The 24,409-nt window shown below is 41.8% G+C and overlaps 1 protein-coding gene across 3 annotated transcripts in view; it reads left to right on the top strand.

The window, feature by feature from the left end:
* Positions 1-24,409, top strand: part of LYPD6 (LY6/PLAUR domain containing 6) — a 160,309-nt gene that overhangs the window by 100,487 nt on the left and 35,413 nt on the right. For 2 of the 3 annotated variants that reach the window (XM_051848698.3, XM_070070933.2), the window contains exon 2: positions 19,445-19,613. In XM_051848698.3, the coding sequence (XP_051704658.2) occupies positions 19,478-19,613 (136 nt within the window). In that variant the 5' untranslated portion in view covers positions 19,445-19,477. Of the gene's footprint in view, positions 1-7,531; positions 7,609-19,444; positions 19,614-24,409 lie in introns of all 3 variants that reach the window. The other variant, XM_070070936.2, reaches the window with a different exon arrangement.

The raw sequence follows: 24,409 nt of genomic DNA, 5'->3' as shown, positions 1-24,409 counted from the left end.
TCTTCATCTTCACATTCTGAGATTGCAGTGTGGTGTTCTTTTGGGGGCATCATGTTGTCTTCCTTCTTCTTTTCTGAATTTCTCATTTATTTTTAGGCATTTGTAGAGATACTTGTTGGTTTTTTCCCCTCTAATGGCTTTTATCTTTGGACCTTTTCTCTGTGGCTTAGTGGAGTTTCTGCTCTTTCAGTGAATACCCAGAGGCTTGTGCTGCTTGTACTCAGGGAGCTCTGTTCAGTGCTTCAGGTTGAGGAGAGTGACTAACTTGACACCCAATTTGGATAAATTCTATTTTTTTTAATTGGAGTGGATGTTTGTTCAGTCTGTTGGTGTAGTCTCATGATCACCTCCTCTCCTCAAAGAACAATGCCTGGGCACTAGCCACAATGGGTACAATCTTCATTTGTGCTGCCACAGGAACCACACAAAGGATATGTGCAATCCTTGGTGTAAGCACATATTCCGCAGAATTGACCCTCACCAGCATGTCAGGGAGCCCTGAGCCTGTGGAGCATCCAACAGTGACTGCTCAAAGTTCCAGCCACAGCCTGAGCTCTCCCACGTATCCACAGTATTTTCACAGTCCTGACTCACAAGCTTCCCACAGTCACAAACACCCAGCCTTCTGTCAGTTCTCCCAGACTCACGAGTCTCCACTCGGCTAGTTGCTGGGTGCAGACATGGGCTGGCACAGCTGTTACTTATGTCCATAAACAGTACAATTCTTCCACTTTCCTGTCAGTCTTAGCTGACTGATAGATTTGGATTTCTGAAACTTGCAACCTGAAAAATGCAGTTATCTTCATCAGCTTAATTATAGTTCCTGGTTGGTTGTTGGCTGTACTTCCTTAAGCTCTAGGGATCTATTATTGCTTAACAAATCACCAGAAACTTAGTGGCTGGAGGCAGTGGCAATCATTATTTTATCTGTCATGGTTTGTGCATTGGTAATATGAGAAGGGCTTGGCTGGGCTTGTGCTAGGAGTCTATGTAGTTTCTGGCTGGAGCTGTAACAGAGAGGAGGAGATGGGACTGCAGCTGTTGGTGCCTGGCCTGGGAAATCTCTATTGTTTTGTGAAGTCTCATTGGCATTTGGTGGACTACTTGGGCTTCCTTACAGCATGACAGCCTCAAGACACTCAGACTGAATATAGTGTGTCTCAGGGCTTCTGTGTGAAGTGCTCCAGAGTACCAAGTGTCAGTTCCATCACCTTCCATGATCTAGGCTTGGAAATGACAGCGTCATTTCCACCACACTCTGTGAAACTGTTCAATTAGGTTGGCCCAAGATCAAAGGAGGAGGATGTGGACCTCACTTCTCTCTCATGGGAGACATGTCAAAGAATTTTCATGGGCCAGTGTTGTGGCATACCAGTTTAAGCTGCCACCTTCAATGCCAACAACCTATGGGCACTTGTTTGGGTCCCAGCTGCTCCGTTTCCCATCTAGCTCCCTGCTGGTGTGGCTGTGAAAGCAGTGGAGGATGGTCCAATGGTGTAGGCCCCTGAAACCATGTGGGAGACGTGGAAAAAGCTCCTGGCTTTAACCTGGTCCTGCCCTTGCCGTTACGGCTGTTTAGGGAGTGAACAGTGGATGGAAGATCTTTCTGTCTCTTTTTCTCCCCCTCTCTCTCTCTCTCTCTCTCTATGTAGATCTCTCAATTAAATACATTTTAATAAAAGGAATTTTCAGAACTTTTAAAAGATTTATTTATTTATTTATTTGAAAGGTAGTTACAGAGAGGCAGAGGGGAGCAGTCTTTCATCCACTGGTTCACTCTGCAGATGGCCGCAACAGATGGACCTGGCTGATCCGAAGCCAGGAACTACTTCTGGGTCTTCCACGTGGGCGCAGGGGCTCAAGGACTTGGACCATCTTCCACTGCTTTCCCAGGCCATAGCAGAGAGCTGGATCAGAAGTGGAGCAGCCAGGACTCAAACTGGTGCCCGTATGGGATGCCGGCACTGCAGGCAGCAGCTTTACCTGCTATGCCACAGTGCTGGCCCTAGATATGTTTTTTTGTTTTTTTTTTTTTTTTTTTTTTGACAGGCAGAGTGGACAGTGAAGAGAGAGACAGAGAGAAAGGTCTTCCTTTGCCGTTGGTTCACCCTCCAATGGCCGCCGTGGCCGGTGCACCGCGCTGATCCGAAGGCAAGAGCCAGGTGCTTCTCCTGGTCTCCCATGGGGTGCAGGGCCCAAGCACCTGGGCCATCCTCCACTGCACTCCCTGGCCACAGCAGAGAGCTGGCCTGGAAGAGGGACAACCGGGACAGAATCCGGCACCCCAACCGGGACTAGAACCCTGTGTGCCGGCGCCGCAAGGCGGAGGATTGCCTAGTGAGCCGCGGCGCCAGCCTCCTAGATATGTTTTAAAACCACCACATTAGGAAAAATTATCAAATTGCAAGGAATGTACCATAATATATTTACGTAGACTTAGTTTTGTGAAAATGTGTCATTAGTTTATATTTTTGGGAGCTGAAATGAACTCTTTCAATTCAGTCAGGCACTGGCAAGACTACTTAATACATATTAAAAATGTTATCTAGATTCGTCATGATCTTACAGGCATGTGAATTCTAGTTTGCTCTCATATTAGGCATCCCAATTTCAATCTGAGCAGCGTTGAAACACAGATTTGCATTGGCTCTCTCACAGCTGCTCATATATTAGTGCTGAAGTATTTTTACTGTAGTATTTGGACCTTAAATCAATGTATCTTCCAGAAGTGCTTAATTCTCTTCTGGTGACCAGTTTAAAGAGTGGGAGTATCTTATTTTATGGACTATATATGAAATAGCAGCTATGGTATGAATTTGTAAAACCTGACTCCATTATGATTCTATTACTTTGCCTCTATGGCTAGTGTAGGATCCTCCTTTGCATTATCTACCACCATTCATAGAAAGAAAATTTAGAATGCAGCTCTTCTCAAATTTCTCAGAAGTGGAGGAAGTACAATAGATCACAAACTGATTTTTTTTCTGATTCGGAATGAGGCAAGTAATCTGTTGGAATAAAACCAGCAATTTAGTAACTCATGCAAAGGTAATTTAGAGCACAAATTAAATCTGTCAGAGTGGTATTAGATTTGGAAAAGCTCATAAATAACAAATGAAAGGTCACAGAGCTGTGAAAATGAGAGTATACTTCTTCATAAAGAGAATTGTATTCAGGGATGGAATCTGCAGTGGGCACTCAAATAGCAGTGTCAGAAAGTGGGAACGCAATGTCTTTCGAAATGTCTGGAACAGCCCGAAGGCACAGTGGACTGCAGGAAAACATCAGAGCCCCACAGAATGCACTTAATATTCTCTGAGTATGTTCACAGATATTTGTGAAACTTCTTATCTGTGAAGTTTGGAGATTAAAGTTCCATCAACGACTGAGAATCTGTTGAGAAAAGCTAGCTCCTGGAAGTGGGCATTTAACCTACCTGTTAAGATACCTATGTCCTGAATGAGAGTGCCTGGCTTTGATTCCTGGCTCTGGGGTCTGACCCCCATTTCCTGCTAATGCAGACCTGGGAGGCAGCAGTGATGTCATTAGGTTCCTGCTGCCCCACATGGGAGACTCAGATTCCATTCCCAACTGCCAGCTTCAGCCCCACCCAGCCTTGGGCATTACAAGCTTCTGGGGAGTAAACCAGTCGATGGGAGAACTCTCTCCTTGTCTGTCTCTCTGTTTCCCAAATAAATAAAGGAATAAATAGCAAACATTTTAACCATTGATCCTTCCCCTCAGCAGTCTGTGTTTCATTCGCTGCTGTATTGTGCACGATTGTCACTCATCTTTCATTTTTCAGTTTCTGTAAAATACTAGAATGGGCGGTGCTTGATGACTGCAGGAATGTAAGCTGATGGTGATAATAAATAGCCCTGCCCATCCAGTTTCTCTCATGAAAAGAAGAAGTGGAAAATATAGCTTTGGCTAATACAGACAAGTTCTTTTTGTCGTGCTTTGTATGCAGAGTTCTTGTTTTTAGTGCTGTGTTAGACTTGACTTTTGTAAAGCAATATAATCATTTTTATAAAAACCAAAGTATGCGCTTCATCAACATCAAAATTTCGTGTGTCATAGGATGTCTTTAGGAAAATAAAAGGACAACACGGAGAGTGGAAGAAAATATTTCCATATCCTGTATCTCGAAAAGCTCTGGAATATAGAATGAGCTCTTACAACTCAGCAATAAAAAAAGTAACCCAATAAAAAACTGGGCAGGGGCTGGTTCTTATGGCAGAGAGAGTTAAGCCACCACTGCATGTGATGCCAGCATCTCATATCGTTGTGCTAGTTCAAGTCCTGGCTACTCTGCTTTTGATCCAGCTCTCTATTTGCTAATGAACTTGAAAGGGCAGTAGAAGATGGTCCAAGTACTTGGGCCCCAACCATCCACATGGGAGAGACCAGCATGCAGGCCAGAGCGCCTGGCTACATGGACATTTCAAGCTTCTCTCCTTCTCTCTCTCTGCCTTTCAAATAAATAAATAATTTTTTAAATGCACAGAGGTTTTGAATAGACTTTACTCTAAAGAAGGTATAGAGATGGCTATGAACACATGAAAAGATGTTCAACATCATTAGTAATTTGCAATTTGACAATCAAAATCCAAATGACTGGGGGCCCTCATTGTGGCACAGTGGGTAAAGCCGCAACCTGTGATGAGGCACTGGCATCCCATATGGGCTCCTGTTCATGTCCTGGCTACTCCACTTCTGATACAGCTCCCTGTTAATGGCCTGGGAAAAGCAGCAGAAAATGGTCCAAATACTTGGGCCCTTGCTACACATGTGGGAGAACTGGATGAAGCTTCTGGCTCCTGGCTTTGTCCTGGCTCATCCCTGGCCATTGTGGCCATTTGATGAGTGAAACAGTAGATGGAAGATTCCTAACTTTCTCTCTATATATATAACTCTGACTTTCAAATAAATTTTAAAAAATGACTGGCTAGCATTGTGGCACAGTAGGTTAAGCTGCAGCTTGTAATGAATGCCACCATCCCATATCTCAGGACCAGTTTGAATACCAGTTGCTCTGCTTCCAATCATCTTTTTTAATGCGCCTTGGAAAGCAGTGGAAAATGGCCCAAGTACTCAGGCCTCTGCCACCCATGTGAAAGACCCAGATGGAATTCCTTGCTTCTGGCTTGATACAGCGATTTGGGGATTGGATCAGCCATTTGTAGAATAAACCAGTGGATGAAAGATTCTCCCTCCCCCACTTCCTTCTCCCTCCCTCCCTCTCTATATCTCTATCAGTCTCTCTGTCACTCTGCCTTTCAAATAAATAAACAAATAAATAAATAAATAAATAAATCTTTTCAAAAAGTGAGATGCACTTTACACTTAGTAGAATGGCTATGAATTTTACAAAAAGGAGGACAAGAAAAGCAAGTTTGGGTGAGGATTCAGAGAAGTGGGAACTATCATGCATTGCTGATGAGGCTGTAAGATGGTACAGCTGAAGTGGAACAGTTTGGCAGTTCCCCAAGAAGTTAACATCTGTAATCATCATAATACTCATTAATCCCAGTCCCGAGTACATAGCTAAGAAAACTAAAACTGCACATCCACACCAAAACATGCACATCAATGTTGATAGCAGCATAGTTCCCAAGACCAAAAAGTGGAAACCACCCAAATGCCTATTGTCTGATGAAAAAAACAAATATATTTGTACAATGAAATATTATTCAACCATAAAAAGGAATGTTGTGTTGATTAATGCTACAACATGGATGAACCTTGAAAACATTATGTTAGATGTCCTAAATAGCACTCTGGCCTCAGAATCAGCCCTTAAGGCATTTGGATCTGGCTGAAGAGCCCATGAGAGTATTTTAGGCATGGAAAGCCAAGACACTCTGGTAAAAAAAAACAAAACAAAACAAAAAACACCTAAATGAAAGATCTCTGCGAGTGAGATCCCACTGGAAGAAATGGGGCCATCAAAGAAGGAGGTACCTTTCTCTGAAGGGAGGAGAGAACTTCCACTTTGACTTTGACCCTGTCGGAATAAGATCGAAGTTGGCGAACTCAAAAGGCTTCCATAGCCTTGGCAACTCATGACTAGAGCTTAGGGAGATTACTGACGCCGTGAACAAGAGTGTCAAATTGTTAAGTCAACAACAGGAGTCACTGTGTACTTACTCCTCATGTAAGATCTCTGTCCTTAATGTGTTGTTCAATGTGAATTAATGCTATAACTAGTACTGAAACAGTATTTTACACTTTATGTTCTGTGTGGGTGCAAACTGATGAAATCTTTACTTAATATATACTAAATTGATCTTCCGTATGTAAAGAGAATTGACAATGAATCTTGATGTGAATGGAAGGGGAGAGGGAGCTGGAAAGGGGAGGGTTGCGGGTGGGAGGGAAGTTGGGGGGGGAGCCATTGTAATCCATAAACTGTACTTTGGAAATTTATATTTACTAAATAAAAGTTTAAAAAATGAAAAAATTAAAAAACAAAGAAAACATTATGCTAAGTGGCAAAAGCCAAAAAAAAGGTCACATAATGTGTGATTCCATTTACATGAAATATTCCTAATAGACAAATCCACAGAGATAGAAGGTAGACTAGGAGTTGCCAGAAGATAGGAAGAGGAGAGAATTGGGGGTCATTACAGGATTTTGTCATGGGGTGATGGAAATGTTCCAGACTAGATAATGGAGATAGTTGCACAATATTATGAATATAGCAAAATCCACTGAATTGTGTATTTAAAATTATAAATTTTATGTCATGTGAATTTAATATATTTATTTAAAAATATTATTCAAAATATTTATTTAAAATATTTATTTGAGAGAAGGCAAAGCGGGGGAAAGAGGAGAATGAAAGAAAGACAGGGAGAGAGAGAGATCTACCATTTGCTAGTTCACTTCTCAAATGCCTGCAACAGTAGGAGCTGGTCCAGGCTGAAGCCAGGATCCAGGAACTCAGTCTAGGCCTCCCACATGGATGATGGATGGCAGGGATCCAAGTGCTTGAGCCGTCACCTACTGCCTCTTGGGGTGTGCATTAGCAGGAAGCAGGAATCTGGAGTGGGGTTAGGAATTGAACCCCAGGCACTCCAATATGGGTTGTGGGTGTCCCAAGCAGCACTTTAACCACTGTGCCAAACACTAAATCCTGTTATGGAATTTTACCTCAATAAAAATGTAAATAAAATTTAAATAAACCCTAAAAAGACAGTGTGGTATTTATGAGGATTGATTACACATGTGGTAGAGGCAAACATGGAGTACTTCCTCAGATTTCTGTGTCAGATGCCTTCTTTCTCTTTCTTTTTTTTTTATAAGATTTATTTGAAAAGCATAATGACAGAGGGAGAGGGAGATGGAAAGAGAGAGAGAGAGAAAGAGAGAGAATCTTCCTTCTCTTCCATTTGATGGGCAGTCTGCAAATGGCTGCAACTGCCAGGGCTGGGCCAGGCTGAAGCCAAGAGGTAGGAACTCTATCCTAGTCTCTCACGGGGGTAGCCAGAGGCCCAAGTACTCAGAACATTGTCTGCTTCCTTCCCAGGTACATTTCCGGGAAGCTGGAACAGAAGTGAAGCAACTGGGACCTGAACTGGCACTTGGATATGGGATGCCTGTGTTGTGAGCCATGGCTTAACCCTCTGCACCACATTGCTGGCCCTGTCTTTCTCTTTCTCATCAGAGCTCTGCCCTCACTGGGTTGAGCCTCCACTTTGGCCCTGCAGTGTAGTGAGTTTTTTGTGGAGTGAACCTTGATTAGTGAAAAGGGAGGCTGGAAGGAACCAGGCAGATTAATTCTCCCTTCTTTCTCCATCTGCAGACTACCCTGAGGCCCAGACACTCCCTTTAGTCCTTTGGCTCACTGTGGCTTCTTGTGACGTGGTGAAGAGCTTGGGAATCTTGAATCATGTGACTTTGTGCTTTCTAGCTTCACCTCTATTTTTTACTTTACTCTCATTGTCTTGCACTTGCAGCTCCCAGATAAAGTGCTAGCCACCTAGTCATGGGCCAAATTCTGCTCCAACAAGGGCCAGACACTAAGGGAACCATGGGAAGAGAAGAGAGAGCATTCTAACGTTGACTCTGTTATTTCAGAACACATTTTAATTTTTTTATATTCTGTTCACTGGCTCTAGGTGAAAAGCTGACTTTTGTCTGTGCTTAAAAAATGAAATTCTGTTAAACTCATTCTTTAAAAAGCAATAATTTTCAAAAAAAAAACATTTTCCCCTTTACACTATAGTACATGTTCATTAAAATTTCTGAACATATAAATGAATATTAAAACTTTCCAAAACCCTACTTCATTTTGGTGTTTCCTTTCAGTCCCTATTATGATCATACATAAGCCTTGAAAAGATATGAATTTTTCCCAAAAAAATATCAATTTCACAAGTAAACTGTGTTGGGAGAATTAAGATTCAACTACTTTAAAGAATTTTAAAATTCTCCATTAAACACATAAAATTCATGCCTTAAACATTATTGGCTGCCCTGTCCCCCAGTTTGAAAACTTGTGCTCAAAACAAATGAAGTCTAAAGAGCCCAGCTTGAGGCCGGTGCTGTGGCACAGTGAGATAAGGCTAGCTTTCAAACCCAAGCAACCTAGCTGTTAACCTGGAAGAATCTGAACCTGAATTCTATAATTTAGCTCTTTAGCATCAGTGTTTTGTGATAAATAATCAACACCTCTCCTCAAAGCCAAGTTCAGGGAAGGTATTCTGGAGGTAGCATGCTGGCTCCCAGTTCTGCACTTGTACATTTGCAAATGCCAGTTAGGTGACAAATAAGCAGTATGGTGGGAGGAAGGGAAGCTTATTAGACAATTTCAACACACTGTCAAAAGGGATAAAAGGAAAGTGGAAAATGCTGCATAAGATTGCAGTGGAGGCCGGCGCCGCGGCTCACTAGGCTAATCCTCCGCCTTGCGGCGCCAGCACACCAGGTTCTAGTCCCGGTCAGGGCGCCGGATTCTGTCCCGGTTGCCCCTCTTCCAGGCCAGCTCTCTGCTGTGGCCAGGGAGTGCAGTGGAGGATGGCCCAAGCCCTTGGGCCCTGCACCCCATGGGAGACCAGGAGAAGCACCTGGCTCCTGCCATTGGATCAGCGCGGTGCGCCGGCCACAGCGCGCCAGCTGCGGCAGCCATTGGAGGGTGAACCAACGGCAAAAGGAAGACCTTTCTCTCTGTCTCTGTCTCTCACTGTCCACTCTGTCTGTCAAAAAATAAAAAATAAATAAATAAAAAGATTGCAGTGGAAGAGTAAATTTACAATTGAAGTGATACATATAGCTTTATAAGGCATTTGTTTCTTTTTTTTTTAAATAACTCAACAAAAGTTCTGGCATAGTTACTCATCTTCAATTTAAATTGAAAGTTTATTGTGAGTTTGCTTTATTATTTAATTTACCTTGCTATGCGGATAAGTTTCCATATTCTTGATGTTACTGGTAAATTTTAAAATATCACTTCCAGATATTTCCTATTCCTCCTGAATCATATTTGGATCATAAAATTGATACAGTACGGCCGGCGCCGCGGCTCACTAGGCTAATCCTCCGCCTTGCGGCGCCGACACACCAGATTCTAGTCCCGGTCGGGGCACCGGATTCTGTCCCAGTTGCCCCTCTTCCAGGCCAGCTCTCTGCTGTGGCCAGCGAGTGCAGTGGAGGATGGCCCAAGTACTTGGGACCTGCACCCCATGGGAGACCAGGAGAAGCACCTGGCTCCTGCCATCGGATCAGCGTGGTGCGCCGGCTGTGGCGGCCATTTAGGGAGTGAACCAATGGAAGGAAGACCTTTCTCTTTATCTCTCTCACTGTCCACTCTGCCTGTCAAAATAAATAAATAAATAAATAAATAAATAAATAAATAAAATTGATACAGTAATGGAATACATGAGTAAAAATTAAGTTACCCTCTATAATTTGGGTCATTATTTGTGTTTCCAGCATGTATGGTGATGTTTTTATTATCATTTATCTCTTATGGTAAAACGTGGGATGAGTTGGCAAAAAGAGCAGATGGAAGGCAGGAGGCGACCCCTGAGGTATTAGGATATTTGAGAACAGTCTGAGGCGAATGCTCCTGAACTCTCTGTCACAGGGGCTGACAGAGCCCTCTCTGGGGCCTTGTTCTGAGCAAGGAGATGTAAAGGGGACAAGTTCCTGTCTGGAGGTGCTCTCAGCCCTGCAATCTGGGAAGGAATTTATAGCACTCTGTGGTACTGGAGATCATTTACACCATATTGAAATTATGAAATGACAACATGATTGTGACATATTGTGTGATGAGAAATGTTATCTAAGAGCTTCCTCTACTATGAGGTGAATGTGTCACTCCCAGTTCCTGTGTTGAAGTTCTAAACCCCTACTATGTTAGAATATGACAGTTTTTGGAGATAGAGACTTTAAGGAGATTTTTAAGATGAAAGGGAATCATGGCAGAGGCTAATCCAATAGGACTATTGCCCTTATAGGAAGAGGAGGAGGTCCCAGGAGTATGCTTGAATGCATGGGAAAAAGGCCACATGAGAACAAAGTGAGGTAGGCAATGAGAGGTCACCCCTGCCAACACCTTGATCTTGGACTTCCAGACTCCAAAACTGTGAGAAAGCAATTGTTGAAGCCAACCTACCTGTTATGTACACTCACACACCTTGCCTTCACTATATTTAGTATTTTGCTTTCCAGTCTCTTGTCTGTGTGTGCATTTATGTTTATAGTTGCACACATAAGGTTATGCCATTTTAATTTTTATTTATTTTCACTTGATAGTGGAGAACAGAGAGAGAGAGACAGACAGACAGACAGACAGAGAGACAGAGAGGGATATCTCATCATCTCATCTGCAAGTTCATTCCCCAAATGCTTATAACAGCCAGTACTGGGCCAGGTTGAAGCAAGGAGCCAGAAACTCAATCTGAGTCTTTCACGTGGGTGGCAGGGCTCTAAGCACTTGAATAATCATGTTTCCTCCTAGAGTGTGCATTGACGGGAAACTGGAATCAAAAGTACAGCTGGGGCCAGTGCCGCGGCTCACTTGGCTAATCCTTCGCCTGCAGCACCAGCACCCCGGGTTCTAGACCCAGTTGGGGTGCCGGATTCTGTCCCGGTTGCTCCTCTTCCAGGCCAGCTCTCTGCTGTGGCCCGGGAAGGCAGGGGAGGATGACCCAAGTGCTTGGGCCCTACACCTGCATGGGAGACCAGGAGGAAGCACCTGGCTCCTGGCTTCGGATTGGCGCAGTGCACTGGCCATAGCAGCCATTTGGGGGGTGAACCAACGGAAAAAGGAAGACCTTTCTCTCTGTCTCTCTCTCTCACTATCTAACTCTGCCTGTCAAAAAAAAATTGTAAAAATGTACAGCTGGGACTCCAATACTTGATGCAGGCATCTCAAGCAACATCATAACTAGTATGCCAAATGCCAGCACCTGTTCATGCCATTGTAACCTCTGACTCTTAAACTGAGCCCTACTGCAAATTGGGAAGGGTATGGGTGCTGACTATGGAACAGTCAGGTATCCTAGGGATATGAGGCAGACCTGTCCCTCAGGTGCAAGCTGTACCTTACCTACCTCACTGTGCTGTCAGTGAGAAGCCAGAACGAATGTAAGATGAAGCAGTATTGCTCCTTTTTTTTCTTCTTCTTTTCTTTTCTTCTTCTTCTTCTTCTTTTTTTTTTTTTGACAGGCAGAGTGGACAGTGAGAGAGAGAGACAGAGAGAAAGGTCTTCCTTTGCCATTGGTTCACCCTCCAATGGCCCTTGTGGCTGGCGCGCTGCGGCCGGCGCACCGCGCTGATCCGATGGCAGGAGCCAGGTACTTATCCTGGTCTCCCATGGGGTGCAGGGCCCAAGCACTTGGGCCATCCTCCACTGCACTCCCACTCCCAGGCCACAGCAGAGAGCTGGCCTGGAAGAGGGGCAACCCGGACAGAATCCGGCACCCCGACCGGGACTAGAATCCAGTGTGCCGGCGCCACAAGGCGGAGGATTAGCCTAGTGAGCCGCGGCGCCGGCCACTATTGCTCTTGTTGAAGATAAGATGATGTCTGTCTCTGTCATTTGCTGCTAACTTAGTAAGGGAAAGATACCTTTGATATTTGTATTCTCATTACATTGTTTAAATAAGTGCCTAGAAGTCACATTTATTAAGTGAACCAGCAGTCCATTCTCTTTACATCTTTGGGGAACTAAATTGTAAACAGGAGGTGGCATAGTGAGCATGACATCTCCAAGGCTGGCATCACTGAGTTGTTACAGGGTGATAAGACCTGGACTCTAAAGTTTGTCATTTTTAAAATGACATCTTGCTTTATTTATTTATTTTTCATATATAAATCATTACAACTGTATTCAGAACAGTAGCAAAATGCCTACAAACAGTGCAGGTGTCCTTCAACAGGTGAACAGGCAAACCGTGGCATGTTCCTCAGTGGAATTCTACTCAGCAATGAAAAGGAACGGACCACTGACACATGGAACATCTCTGTGCTGAGTGAAGGAAACCTTTTCCTAAAAGAGTAGCTACTGTATGTGAAAACTCACTGTGTTTCACACTGAATGTTGAAGCATTGCTCACTGTGCAAATTTTGTTCTAGAAACCCTATAAACAAATATTAAACTCTAATGATATACTTTCTTAAGTGTTTAGGGGTGGAATGTACAGAGATCTGCCCATTGTCTTTAAAGTGTATCTAGGAATAAGGTGGATTTGAATGATGGATTGAGGGATAGCTAAACATGTGATGAAGCATGTATAACAAATCTTTCTTTTCTATATGAGCAGCTTCCATATCTTTTATTTTTCCCCAGAAACCTTTTATTTAAGGAATACAAACTTCAAGCTTTTCATAAATACAACTTTAGGAATATAGTGATTCTTCCCACTGTACCCACCTTCCCACCCACTTTTTCAACCCTCTTTCTCCTCTCTCTCCTATACCCAATCTTATTTTTTTTTCTAAAATCTATTTTAAATTGACTTTATACACATACAATTAACTCTGTACTAAGTGCTCAACAAATTGTGTGAAAAAATAACTGTTCTTCAACAGTTGAGACAAAGGCTGTTAAAAGTCATTGTATCTCGAAGTGTTAATTTCACTTCTATAGATTACCTTTTAGGTGATCTATTAGTTATCACAGATCAGAGAGAACATATGGTAATTTGTCCTTTTGGGATTGGCTTATTTTACTAAGTATGTTTTCCAGTTTCATCCATTTTGTTGCAAATGCTAGGATTTCATCTTTTTACCACTGTGTAGTATTTCATGGTATATATATCCCAAAATTTCTTTATTCAGTCTTCATTTGACAGGCATTTGGGTTGATTCCATATCTTTGCTATTGTGAATTGAGCTGCAATAAACATGGGGGTACATATAACTCTTTCATATGTTGACTTCATTTTCCTTGGGTAAATTCTCAGGAGTGAGATAGCTAGGTCATATGGTAGATCTATATTTAGATTTCTGAGGTGTCTATATACTGTCTTCCATAGTAGCTGTAGCAATTTACATTCCCACCAATAGTGGATTAGGATACATTTTTCTCCACATCCTTGCCAGCGTTTCTTGTTTGTTGATTTCTGTATGAAAGTCATTCTGATGAGGGTGAGGTGAAACCTCATTGTTGTTTTGATTTGCATTTCCCTGATGGGTAGTGATCCTGAGCATTTTTTCATGTGTCTGTTGGCCATTTGGATTTACTCTTTAGAAAAAATTCTGTTTAAGTCCTTTACCCATTTCTTAACTGGGTTGTTTGTTTTGTTGTTTTTGAGTTTCTTGATATCGTTATACATTCTGGGTATTAATCTTTTAACAGTAGCATAGTTTGCAAATAATTTCTCCCATTCTGTTAGTTGCCTCTTCATTTTGCTGAGTGTTTCTTTTGTAGTAAAGAAGCTTCTCAATTTGATGTAATCCCATTTGTCAATTTTGGCTTTCATTGACTGTGCCTCTGAGGTGTTTTCCAAGAACTCTTTGCCTATGCTTATGTCTTGCAGGTTGTCCCCAATGTTCTTTAATAGTTTGATGGAGTTGGGTCATAGATTTAGTTCTTTAATCCATTTTTGTGTAAGGTGTAAGGTAGGGGTCTTGCTTCATACTTCTGCATGTGGAGATCCAGTTTTCCCAGCATCATTTATTGAAGAGACTGTCCTTGCTCCAAGGATGGATTTCAGTTCCTTTGTCAAAGATAAGTTGGTTGTAGATGTGTGGGTTGATTTTGGCATTTTTATTCTGTTCCATTGGTCTGCCCATCTGTTTTTGTACCAGTACCAAGATGTTTAGATTATTATTGCCCTGTAGTGTGACTTGAAATCTGATGTTGTGATGCCTCTGGATTTGTTGTGCTTGGTGTTGTTGTTGCTTATCTATTCAGGGGTCTCCTATGTTTCCATATGAATTTCAGCATCATTTTTTCTTTTTTTTAAACTTTTATTTAATAAAATTTTGAAAGTACAACTTTTGTATTATACTGGCTTTTCCGCCATAATCTCCCTCCCACCCGCAACCATCCCATCTCCCACTCCCTCTCCCATCTCATTCTTCATCAAGATTCATTTTCAATTATCTTTATATACAGAATATCAACCTAGTATATACTAAATAAAGATTTCAACAGTTTGCACCAACACAGATACACAAAGTATAAAGTACTGTTTGAGTAGTAGTTTTACCGTTAATACATAATACAACACATTAAGGACAGAGATCCTACATGGGGAGTAAGTACACAGTGACTCCCATTGTTGATTTAACAGTTGACCCTCTTATTTATGATGTCAGTAATCACCCATGGCTCTTGAGCTGCCAAGGCTATGGAAACCTCTTGAGTTCACAAACTCCGACCTTATTTAGACAAGGCCATAATCAAAGTGGAAGTTCTTTCCTCCCTTCACAGAAAGGTACCTGCTTCTTTGATGGCCCATTCTTTCTGCTGGGATCTCACTCACAGAGATCTTTCATTCAGGTTTTTTTTTGTTTTTTTTTTTTTTGTTTTTTTTTTTTTGTTTTTTTTTCCCAGAGTGTCTTGGCTTTCCATGCCTGAGAAACTCTCATGGCCAGATCTGAATGCCTTAAGGGCTGCTTCGGAGGCCCAAGTGCTGTTTAAGACCCCTGCCATTCCATGAGTCTGCTGTGTACCCCACTTTCCATGTTGGATCATTCCCTCCTTTTAATTCTCTCAGTTAGTATTAGCAGACACTAGTATTATTTATGTGATACCTTTGACACTTAATTCTATCTTTATGATCAATTACAAACTTAAGCTGATCACTTGACTAGTAAGATGGCATTGGTACGTGCCACCTTAATGGGGTAGATTTGGAATCCCCTGGCATGTTTCTAGCTCTACCATTAGGGGTAAGTCAGATTGAGCATGTGCCGAACTGTACATCTCCTCCCTCTCTTATTCCCACTTTATATTTAATATGGATCACTTTTCAGTTAATTTTAAATGCCTAAGAATAATTGTGTGTTAATTAAAGAGTTCGACCAGTGGTATTAAATAGAACAAAAAATACTAAAAGGAATAAAATATTAAGTTGTTCCTCGACAGTCATGACAAGGACTGATCAAGTCATTGTTTCTCATAGTGTCCATTTCACTTCTACAGGTTTCCTTTTGGGTGCTCAGTTAGTTGTCACTGATCAGGGAGAACATATGATATTTGTCCCTTTGGGACTGGCTTATTTCACTCAGCATGATGTTTTCTGGATTCCTCCATTTTTGTTGCAGATGAACAGATTTCATTTTTTTTACTGCTGTATAGTAATCTATAGAGTACATAACCCATAATTTCTTTTTTTTTTCTTTTTTTTTTTTTTTTTTTTTTGACAGGCAGAGTGGACAGTGAGAGAGAGACAGAGAGAAAGGTCTTCCTTTTGCCGTTGGTTCACCCTCCAATGGCCGCCGCGGCTGGCGCGCTGCGCTGATCCGATGGCAGGAGCCAGGAGCCAGGTGCTTTTCCTGGTCTCCCATGGGGTGCAGGGCCCAAGCACCTGGGCCATCCTCCACTGCACTCCCTGGCCACAGCAGAGGGCTGGCCTGGAAGAGGGGCAACCGGGACAGAATCCGGCGCCCCTACCGGGACTAGAACCCGGTGTGCCGGCGCCGCTAGGCGGAGATAACCCATAATTTCTTTATCCAGCCTTCTGTTGATGGGCATTTAGGTTGATTTCATGTCTTAGCTATTGTATATTGAGCTGCAATAAACATTGAGGTGCAGACATCTCTTTTATTTGCCAATTTAATTTCCTTTGGGTAAATTCCAAGGAGTGGGATGGCTGGGTCATGTGGTAGGGCTATATTCAGGTTTCTGAGGATCTCCAAACTGTCTTCCATAGGCATCATTTTTTCTAGATCTGAGAAGACTATCATTGATGTTTTGATTGGGATCACATTGAATCTGTAGATTATTTTTGGTAGCTAAGATATGGAATTAATCCAGATGTCCTTTAGTGACATATGATGAGTAAATATCACTGCATTACCTATAACTTTAAATTGGTAAATTATAGCTAAAGCTTAAATCTGTATGTCTCAAATGTGAACCACAGTGGTTTAATGCTGCTTTGTATATACTGTAAGTGCTACAAATAGTCTCAGCACTGAACATGTATTGATATCTCTCAAATGAACGCAAGCTTTTATGTAGGTGTTGTGATATGCTTCAGAAAGTATCTGAGTGTGAATTTGTTAATCTATTTGGTAATATAGATACTTTTTGTTCTTTTTGTTGTTTGTGTTCCATATTTTCATATTTAATTTTGAATTTTTACATTTTTACTACTGTTCATTTAAGTACAGTTTGTTCAATGGTTAAAAGGGGGTTGTCAGTGATGAAATTTAAAAACAGCCTCATTCACGTAAGTGCTTAAGTAAAAACTACATTTTGTGCTCTATGTTAAAAAAAAGAGAAAATCCTAAATAAAATTTTAGTAATGGAAAATAAATAAATAAGTATTTTAAAAAATGAAAAAAAAATCATATTGCTACATCTGGAGCTAATTTTAGTGCATTGTGCATTGTTTTGTTTTAATTAATCTTTTTCACAATTTTAATCAAGTTATAACGGTCTTCACTTCATATGTTCTGTGATTTTGAACAACTACTGCATGTGGAAATGACTGAGTCTACTGATTTCTTGGAGTGTTTACTTTTCTAGAGTCATTGTTTTACTTTCTATTACTCTGCTTTGATTCGTATTGCTTTGTAGTGCATCCTAACATCTGAGTAGACCATGGTGATTTTCCCTTGAGTTTCTATTTCATAATCTATATACTTGTTTCTTTGGTTTTGCAAAATAAATTTAAGATTATTTTGCTAGACTATTTAAAAAATCTTTTTGAATACTTACATTAAATCTCTAAACATAGTGTCCAAATAATGGTTTCTCATCCAGGTTACATGAAACAAATTTCTAACCTTGATCTCCTGTATGGATAATGGACATAGTTACACTTGAGACCATAGTAAAACATCAGGAGTAAGCTGAAGAGAAGCCAAGAAGATGGCAAGAGAATAACAATACAGACACAGTTACTTTAAAAAGCTTGTGGAAAATGTAATTAAGATATAGGTTTATTTTGGTGCAAAAGATTTTGAAATCCAAGCATGTTAGGCATCTTCAAAAAGTTAATGAAAAACATGTATTATGAGAAAACCACATGATTCAGTTTCTTTGTACCAAAATATAAACTCACCTTATAATTCCATTATTTACTTTTCAAAGTATCCTCTTAGTATAATTAAGATATAGTGTCTGCAAATACTAGCTGATAGAATAAAGAAGGGAGAGAATGATCCAACATGGGAAGTGAGATACACAGCAGACCCATAGAATGGCAGATGTCCTAAACAGCACTCTGGCCTCAGAATCAGCCCTTAAGGCATGCGGATCCAGCTGAAATGCCCATGAGAGTATTTCAGGCATGGAAAGCCAAGACACTCTGGGAAAAAAAAAAAAAAACCCTAAATGAAAGATCTCTGTGAGTGAGATCCCAGTGGAAAGAAGGAGGTACCTTTCTGTGAAGGGAGGAGAGAACTTCCACTTTGACCATGGCCTTGTCTAAATATGATCAGAGTCAGTGAACTCAGGGGGCTTCCATAGCCTTGGCAGCTCATGATAAGGGCCTAGGGTGATTACTGATGACATAAACAAGAGTGTCAATATGTTAAGTCAACAACAGGAGTCACTGTGCACTTACTCCTCATGTAGGATCTTTGTCCTTAGTGTGCTGTACATTGAGATTTAATGCTATAACTAGTATTCAAACAGTTTTTTTCACTTTATGTTTCTGTGTGGCAGCAAACTGTTGAAATCTTTACTTAATGTATGCTAAACTGATCCTCTGTATATAAAGAGAATCAAAAATGAATCTTGATGTGAATGGAAGGGGAGAGGGAGTGGGGAAGGGGAGGGTTGCGGGTGGGAGGGACGTTATAGGGGGGAAGCCATTGTAATCCGTAAGCTGTACTTTGGAAATTTATATTCATTAAATAAAAGTTAAAAAAAAAAGATATATCTGTACACTCCAAGAAAACTGGACAATTCAACCCTATTGCCAGCTTATACTGTCCTCAGTTTTGAGGGAAAAGTACAGAATAATAATAAAGGACAGAGAGATGAGCACTTGGTGCTGCAGCCAGAAGCTGATCTTCTCTCATCAGTTTTTGTTACAGACCTCAGATCAGTCTTAGGAGGAACTCTATACCCGGTGTTTAAAATGCAGATTTAACCCCCAAACTGCCTGGGTTAGAATCAGTTCCTCTACTTATCTGCTGGGTCTCAAATTACTCAAAATCATAGTGCCTACCTCATAGGGTTTGTTATAACAATAAATTGATATGTGTAAATGACTTCAATAATGCTTGGCCAACAAATATGAGTTAAATATGAATTATGTTAGGGGGATTTTATGCTATTGCAACAGGTTTTAGTTTGGAGGTCACCTTGCCTATATTTCTTTCTCTTTCTTTCTTCTCCCCCTTCCCCATTGCAAATCTGAAAGTCCGTCCTTTACAGGTTTACATGGGCAACATGACCCCGTAGGGCCGTCTTCTCGTGCTCAGCCCACATGGTTATCAAGGAAATGCTTCCGAGCTTTTGTACCTGACTTATTTATTGTTGCTCCCTGGCAGCCTTCCCTTGGCCTCCTGGCAAAAATACCTGGATTTCATTAAAATTCAATCTCTCGTGATACCATCTCTGGGGGATATTGGAAGGAACTGCTACCTGGAGCTTTAGCAATCTGATTAGCAACAGAGTTGGGCTGGAATGTTCTAAGTGCACTAAAATTACCAATTATAAAGTTTCTCTTCTCGTCTGTTTGCTTCCTTGTGTCCTTAGCTCCCTGTCCCTCCCCTGCCCATCTCACCCACTCCGGAAACTCAGCCAACAGTCCCAGGGCATCCTCAAGCTGGACACTGACACGAGTCTGTCTTCATGTTTCAGGTGCGCGTCCCCACTCCCGGGCCCTCTGTATGAATGACACCTTGGTCTGCCATGGAACCTGGCCCTGCCCTGGCCTGGCTCCTGCTGCTGAGCCTGTTGGCCGACTGTCTGAAAGCTGCTCAGTCCCGAGACTTCACGGTGAAAGACATCATCTACCTCCATCCTTCAAGTAAGACTGTTCTCTTTGCTGTGGAAATGTTGCTTTGCTTCAAATGAAAAGGAGGTTGGAAAAACAGCCAGGAGAAATCAGCCTTCAATGCCCGACAAATGTCCTGCGATTTAACTCAGGGGACGATCCTTAACCAAAGGCGCTTTCTGTTTTATCCTCACCTCTTCGCAGGATGTTTGGTTTTTATTTTCAGCCCAATTATTAGGCATGTTCTCTCTGTTCCCTACACAATCACTCTGATTCTGAATACTCATCCCTCTTACTCATGCCAGCCCTCAGTCAGTCATCAAAGTAAACCGCCTCGTCCCAGGAGGAGGATTGTTTGTAACTGATCAGTCCTTTATAGGTAAGATAATAGCTGGCCTTCCTCTCCTCACATTTAATTCTCAGTTTCAACGTAATTGCTTCCCACAACTTCCTATTCCCTGTGCTTTGGCTTCCTGTGTTTAAGAATTATCTAGGGAGTGCATAATAGTGTAGAAGTCCACATCCCCGCCCTTGTGTTTCTGATTTGCCTCTATCTGGGGCTGTGGATTTCTGCTTTTAGCAGGAATTTCAGTACTGCTGCTGCTGCTTTCCTAAGCGCCACATTTTGGGAAACTGTAGCTTGTCTTCCTCTTCTGGTCTCCATCTCTGTATTGATCTTGCTTCTCCTATTTCTGGGTGATTCGTCTGTATTGTCCCAGTGGTGGTGACAGTTGGGTATATTGTATGAATTCTGACCTTTACCTCTTGCCCCAAGGTACATTACTCTTTTGAAATGTTCCTTTTGAAATGTTGTTGAAGCATCCACTGTGTGTCAAGCATTGCATTAAGCATGAATGGTATACAAGCAAACAAAACAGTCTTCGCTTTTGAGGATCATACAACCGACAAAGAGAGGCAGTCACAGCGACTTTTCCATCCTAATGGTTGGAATATTTAGTGTCCTGATGTTCTGGCTTACAGATGGTGGAGGGGACTCACTGGAGCTTGGAGCCTACCTGGCCCTGGGTCAGCAACCAGCTCAGCTGCTTTAAAGGCCTTTTGACTTGAAATAAATTTTCTAAATGTGTGATTAAGTAAAGTAATGCATATGAAGCATTTAGTACTAACAGTGAGCTGCAGTAAATGCTCAATGTTAGAGGAATATTTGCATTTTTAATTTTAATTTTCTAATTTATGAAGGAGGGAGGGCGAGAACTCTCATTTGCTGGTTCACTCCTCAAATGCTTTCAGTGACCCCATGCTGGGCCAGGCTGAAATCAGGGACCCCATCTTACGCTCCCATGAGGGTTGCAGTAACATGGGATGGCTGGGTGCAGGTTCTTGTCTCCTACACAAAAAAGGAATTCGAGGACAAGATGTGGGTAAAGGTTATCAGAAGAACAGTATTTATTAGCATGCAAAGCGAAAAAATACTCAAAGATGAGCTACACCCAACAAGGTTCAGGGTCATCTCCTTACCTGCTCTGGAGGCATCCGAGCTGGTTTATGGGGGTGAGAGCTAATTGAATATTCATGGTTGCAGAGTTTGGGGGCAGAGTTTGACAACCATTCTCATCCTTGTCCTTTTTTGGAAATCTTGTAAATGTCGTGGCATTAAGTACATGATGGGAATAGGAGTCACAGGGAATAGGAGTGTCAGCCAATTATAATTTTATTATAATGATGTTACAGTTAGCTGTAGGTCATCACTGGGACACATTTGGATCCCAGGTTGGTTATTTTGGCTGATACCATTTCTGAGTAGCAGTTTCCTGGCAGTTATGGTTTTCGACAACACAAAGGAGGTGAGGTTTGGAGAGAGCAGGTGAGACAGCAGGGAGGGGCTGGCAACCTCAAGTTCTTCTTGCTAGCTTCCTCCTTCCTATATCAGAAGAAGCTCAATTACCTGAGCCATTACATGTTGCTTCCCAGGATCTGCATTTTCAGGAAGTCAGGAGCTGGAGCCAGGTATGGAACCCAGGCACTTATGTGGAATGTGGGTATCTTTTTTTTTTTTTTTTTTTTTTGACAGGCAGAATTAGACAGTGAGAGAGAGAGAGAGACAGAGAGAAAGGTCTTCCTTCCAATGGTTCACCCCCAAAATGGTCACTTAGGCTGGTGCTATGCCGATCTGAAGCCAGGAGCCAGCTGTTTCCTCCATGTCTCCCATGCGGGTGCAGGGCCCAAGCACTTGGGCCATCCTCCACTGCCTTCCCGGGCCACAGCAGAGAGCAGGACTGGAAGAGGAGCAACTGGGACAGAATCCAATACCCCAACCGGGACTAGAACCTGGGGTGCTGGCGCCGCAGGCGAAGGATTAGCCTAGTGAGCCACGGCACTGGCCTGAATGTGGCTATCTTAACCAGCATCTAAACCACTAACCCAAATCTGCCCCAAATATAATTTTGATGGACAGCAAAAAAATTTCTTCAAATTTATTGCTGCTGATTGTCTCATCAGTACAGTCTGATGTCTGCTGGATAACTGTATGGAAAACTTGTCTGACTGCTTGTTCTTATGAGACTTTTTATTTTAAGAATATCCAGGATACTTGCTGTGTTTTCTAGAGTGCATTTGGTTCTTTTCTCCAAACAGCCATGGTTTTTAATTAGACTTAGTGAAACAAAAACCTACATTTCAGTCTCTCAGGGTCGATTGCCAAGATTTTTGGCTCCTGTAGGGTTCTTTGTGAGCTTTGGTGAGAGACTTGGTAGTAACTGTGCTATGTGATTGCACATCTTGGGTGGGAAGGAGAATTGAGGCCATTGGATTTAAGTGAACCAAAACAAAACAGCACTTCGACCTCATTGGTGTGGTGGGTCTTTGCCTGAGTTTAGTAGGCCCCTATTTGGAAATTTGATTTCAGAATGGGGTTTTTGAAGGATGAGCTCTGCTAGGCCAGAGTGAGAATCACTTCTGCTCTTTAGAAGTTGATGTCAAAGTTCTGCATGTGTGACCTGTGTTAACTAAACAAAGATACACCAGAAAGATGGAATTGAAAATGAGTTTATATCATTGCAAAAATTTTTTTAAGTCCATGAGAAGTTTTTATGTTACATTTTTTCCATGAAGTTTCTAAAGACCCCTTTTAAATCCATGGCCTGACTGGAGGGAACTCACCATTTGTGAAGGATTACATTAGTAGGATTTTCTGTTATGATTTTGAAATACGTAGAAGAATAAAAGAAGTTGTGCCTAAACTGTAATGATAAGTAGATGATTGCTGTACTTGAGCAAGTTTGCAAGTTGTTTTTTTAAAGATTTATTTCATTTTATTTGGAAGTTACACACAGAGAGAAAAAGACAGAGGAAGGGAGAGACGGAAGGAGAGAGAGAGAGAGAGAGAGAGAGAGAGAGAGATCTTCTATCTGCTGGTTCCCTTCCCAACTGGCTGTAACAGATGAAGCTGAGTCAGGCTGAAACTAGGAGCCAGCAGCTTCTTCCAGGCCTCCCACAGAGGTGGCAGGGCCCCAAATGCTTGGGCCATCTTCCACTGGGTTTTTTAAACTATTAACATGGAGCTGGAACAGGAGTGAAGCAGTCAGGTAACAAACTGGCACCTGTATGGGATGGTGGTGTTTCAGGTGATGACTTACAGCTCCGGCCCCCAAGTCTGCTAGTTCTAATCTTCAGGGTCACTATCACAGATCATAGAAAGGATAAATTCTTATCAGATTGAAGTTCCCATGATTGTCTCCTACTTGTTCAAAACTTTGTTCTGCCACTTTAAATCAGAGTTAGCTCCCCACTTCACTCAGCTTTTTAAAAGTTTGAGGTGTGTGTTTGTTCTTTGTTACGCTTTGTTTAAATGGCATGGTCTGTGCCCTTGAGCACTAGACTATGTTTAGATGGAGTGATTTCCCTGCAAAGAAGCAGGTTTCTGTTGAACACGGACCATAAAAAATATATAAGGGAAGTGTAGGATTAGTTTGATGTTGAATTATTTATATAATCACCTCGCTTTGTAGATGGAGGCACAGACAGCTTTCCTTGGGTCAGCGCATGAGCCAGATTCCATTAATGTTACATAGAGAAGCTCGGAACCTGCTCAAGGAGAAATGTGGTGATGCTGGAAGTGCGGGAAGACACACAAGTTTTCTACCCCAGACAAACATAAACTCATTTCTCGTGGTTCTGGAACAGCCATCGTTGATAATATTTGGGGTGAGATTAGAACCCAGATTGAGAAGATTCAGCCTCCCATGACCAATCTCCTCTGCCCTCTTGTACACTAGTCTTTACCTTTAAAGGAAATATGCTTTATGGCTTTCAAACATTGAAGCACCATCCTCAGTAACATTCTCTTCTGTAATTTATAGGTGCTTTTTCTCAGTTTTTTCAGCTGAAAAATGATAAATTTCTTCCCAATCTGTGACTAAAACACTGACTTCGAGTATAAACCTTCAAAACAAGAGTTACTATTAAGAGAAATGGAGCGCTTTATTTAGCTGTCAGACGGCACATGAGATAGTAGAATGTAGCAAACTAAGGGTTGCAAACTGCTTTTGGCCTTGGTAATTTCCAAAAGAATAAAAACCTGTCTTAAAAGCATACAGTTTCTCTGTTTGCATGTTTTGAGTGTTTTCTTAATCATGTGCACCCAAGAGCTAAACCCCTGCAGGAGGCTCGGCTTAGTCATGCTCAGGTAGAGAGCCAACCGAGTTTATTCCCAATTCTATACCACCTAAGTCTTAGGGAGTAAATGGAGTTTCTACACAGGTATTAGGAATGATTAAAATTGATTTATAATATTTTTTGCCAAATGGACTGGTAAATCAACTTATTAGATTTCTAGAATTTTTATATTTGCATATAATTTCCAGAAGCAA

This window comes from Oryctolagus cuniculus, chromosome 3 (genome assembly GCF_051225735.1).
Source record: "Oryctolagus cuniculus isolate XC-2025 breed Fujian yellow rabbit chromosome 3, ASM5122573v1, whole genome shotgun sequence".
NCBI lineage: Eukaryota > Metazoa > Chordata > Mammalia > Lagomorpha > Leporidae > Oryctolagus > Oryctolagus cuniculus.
This window is presented reverse-complemented; position numbering and strand designations above follow the sequence as displayed.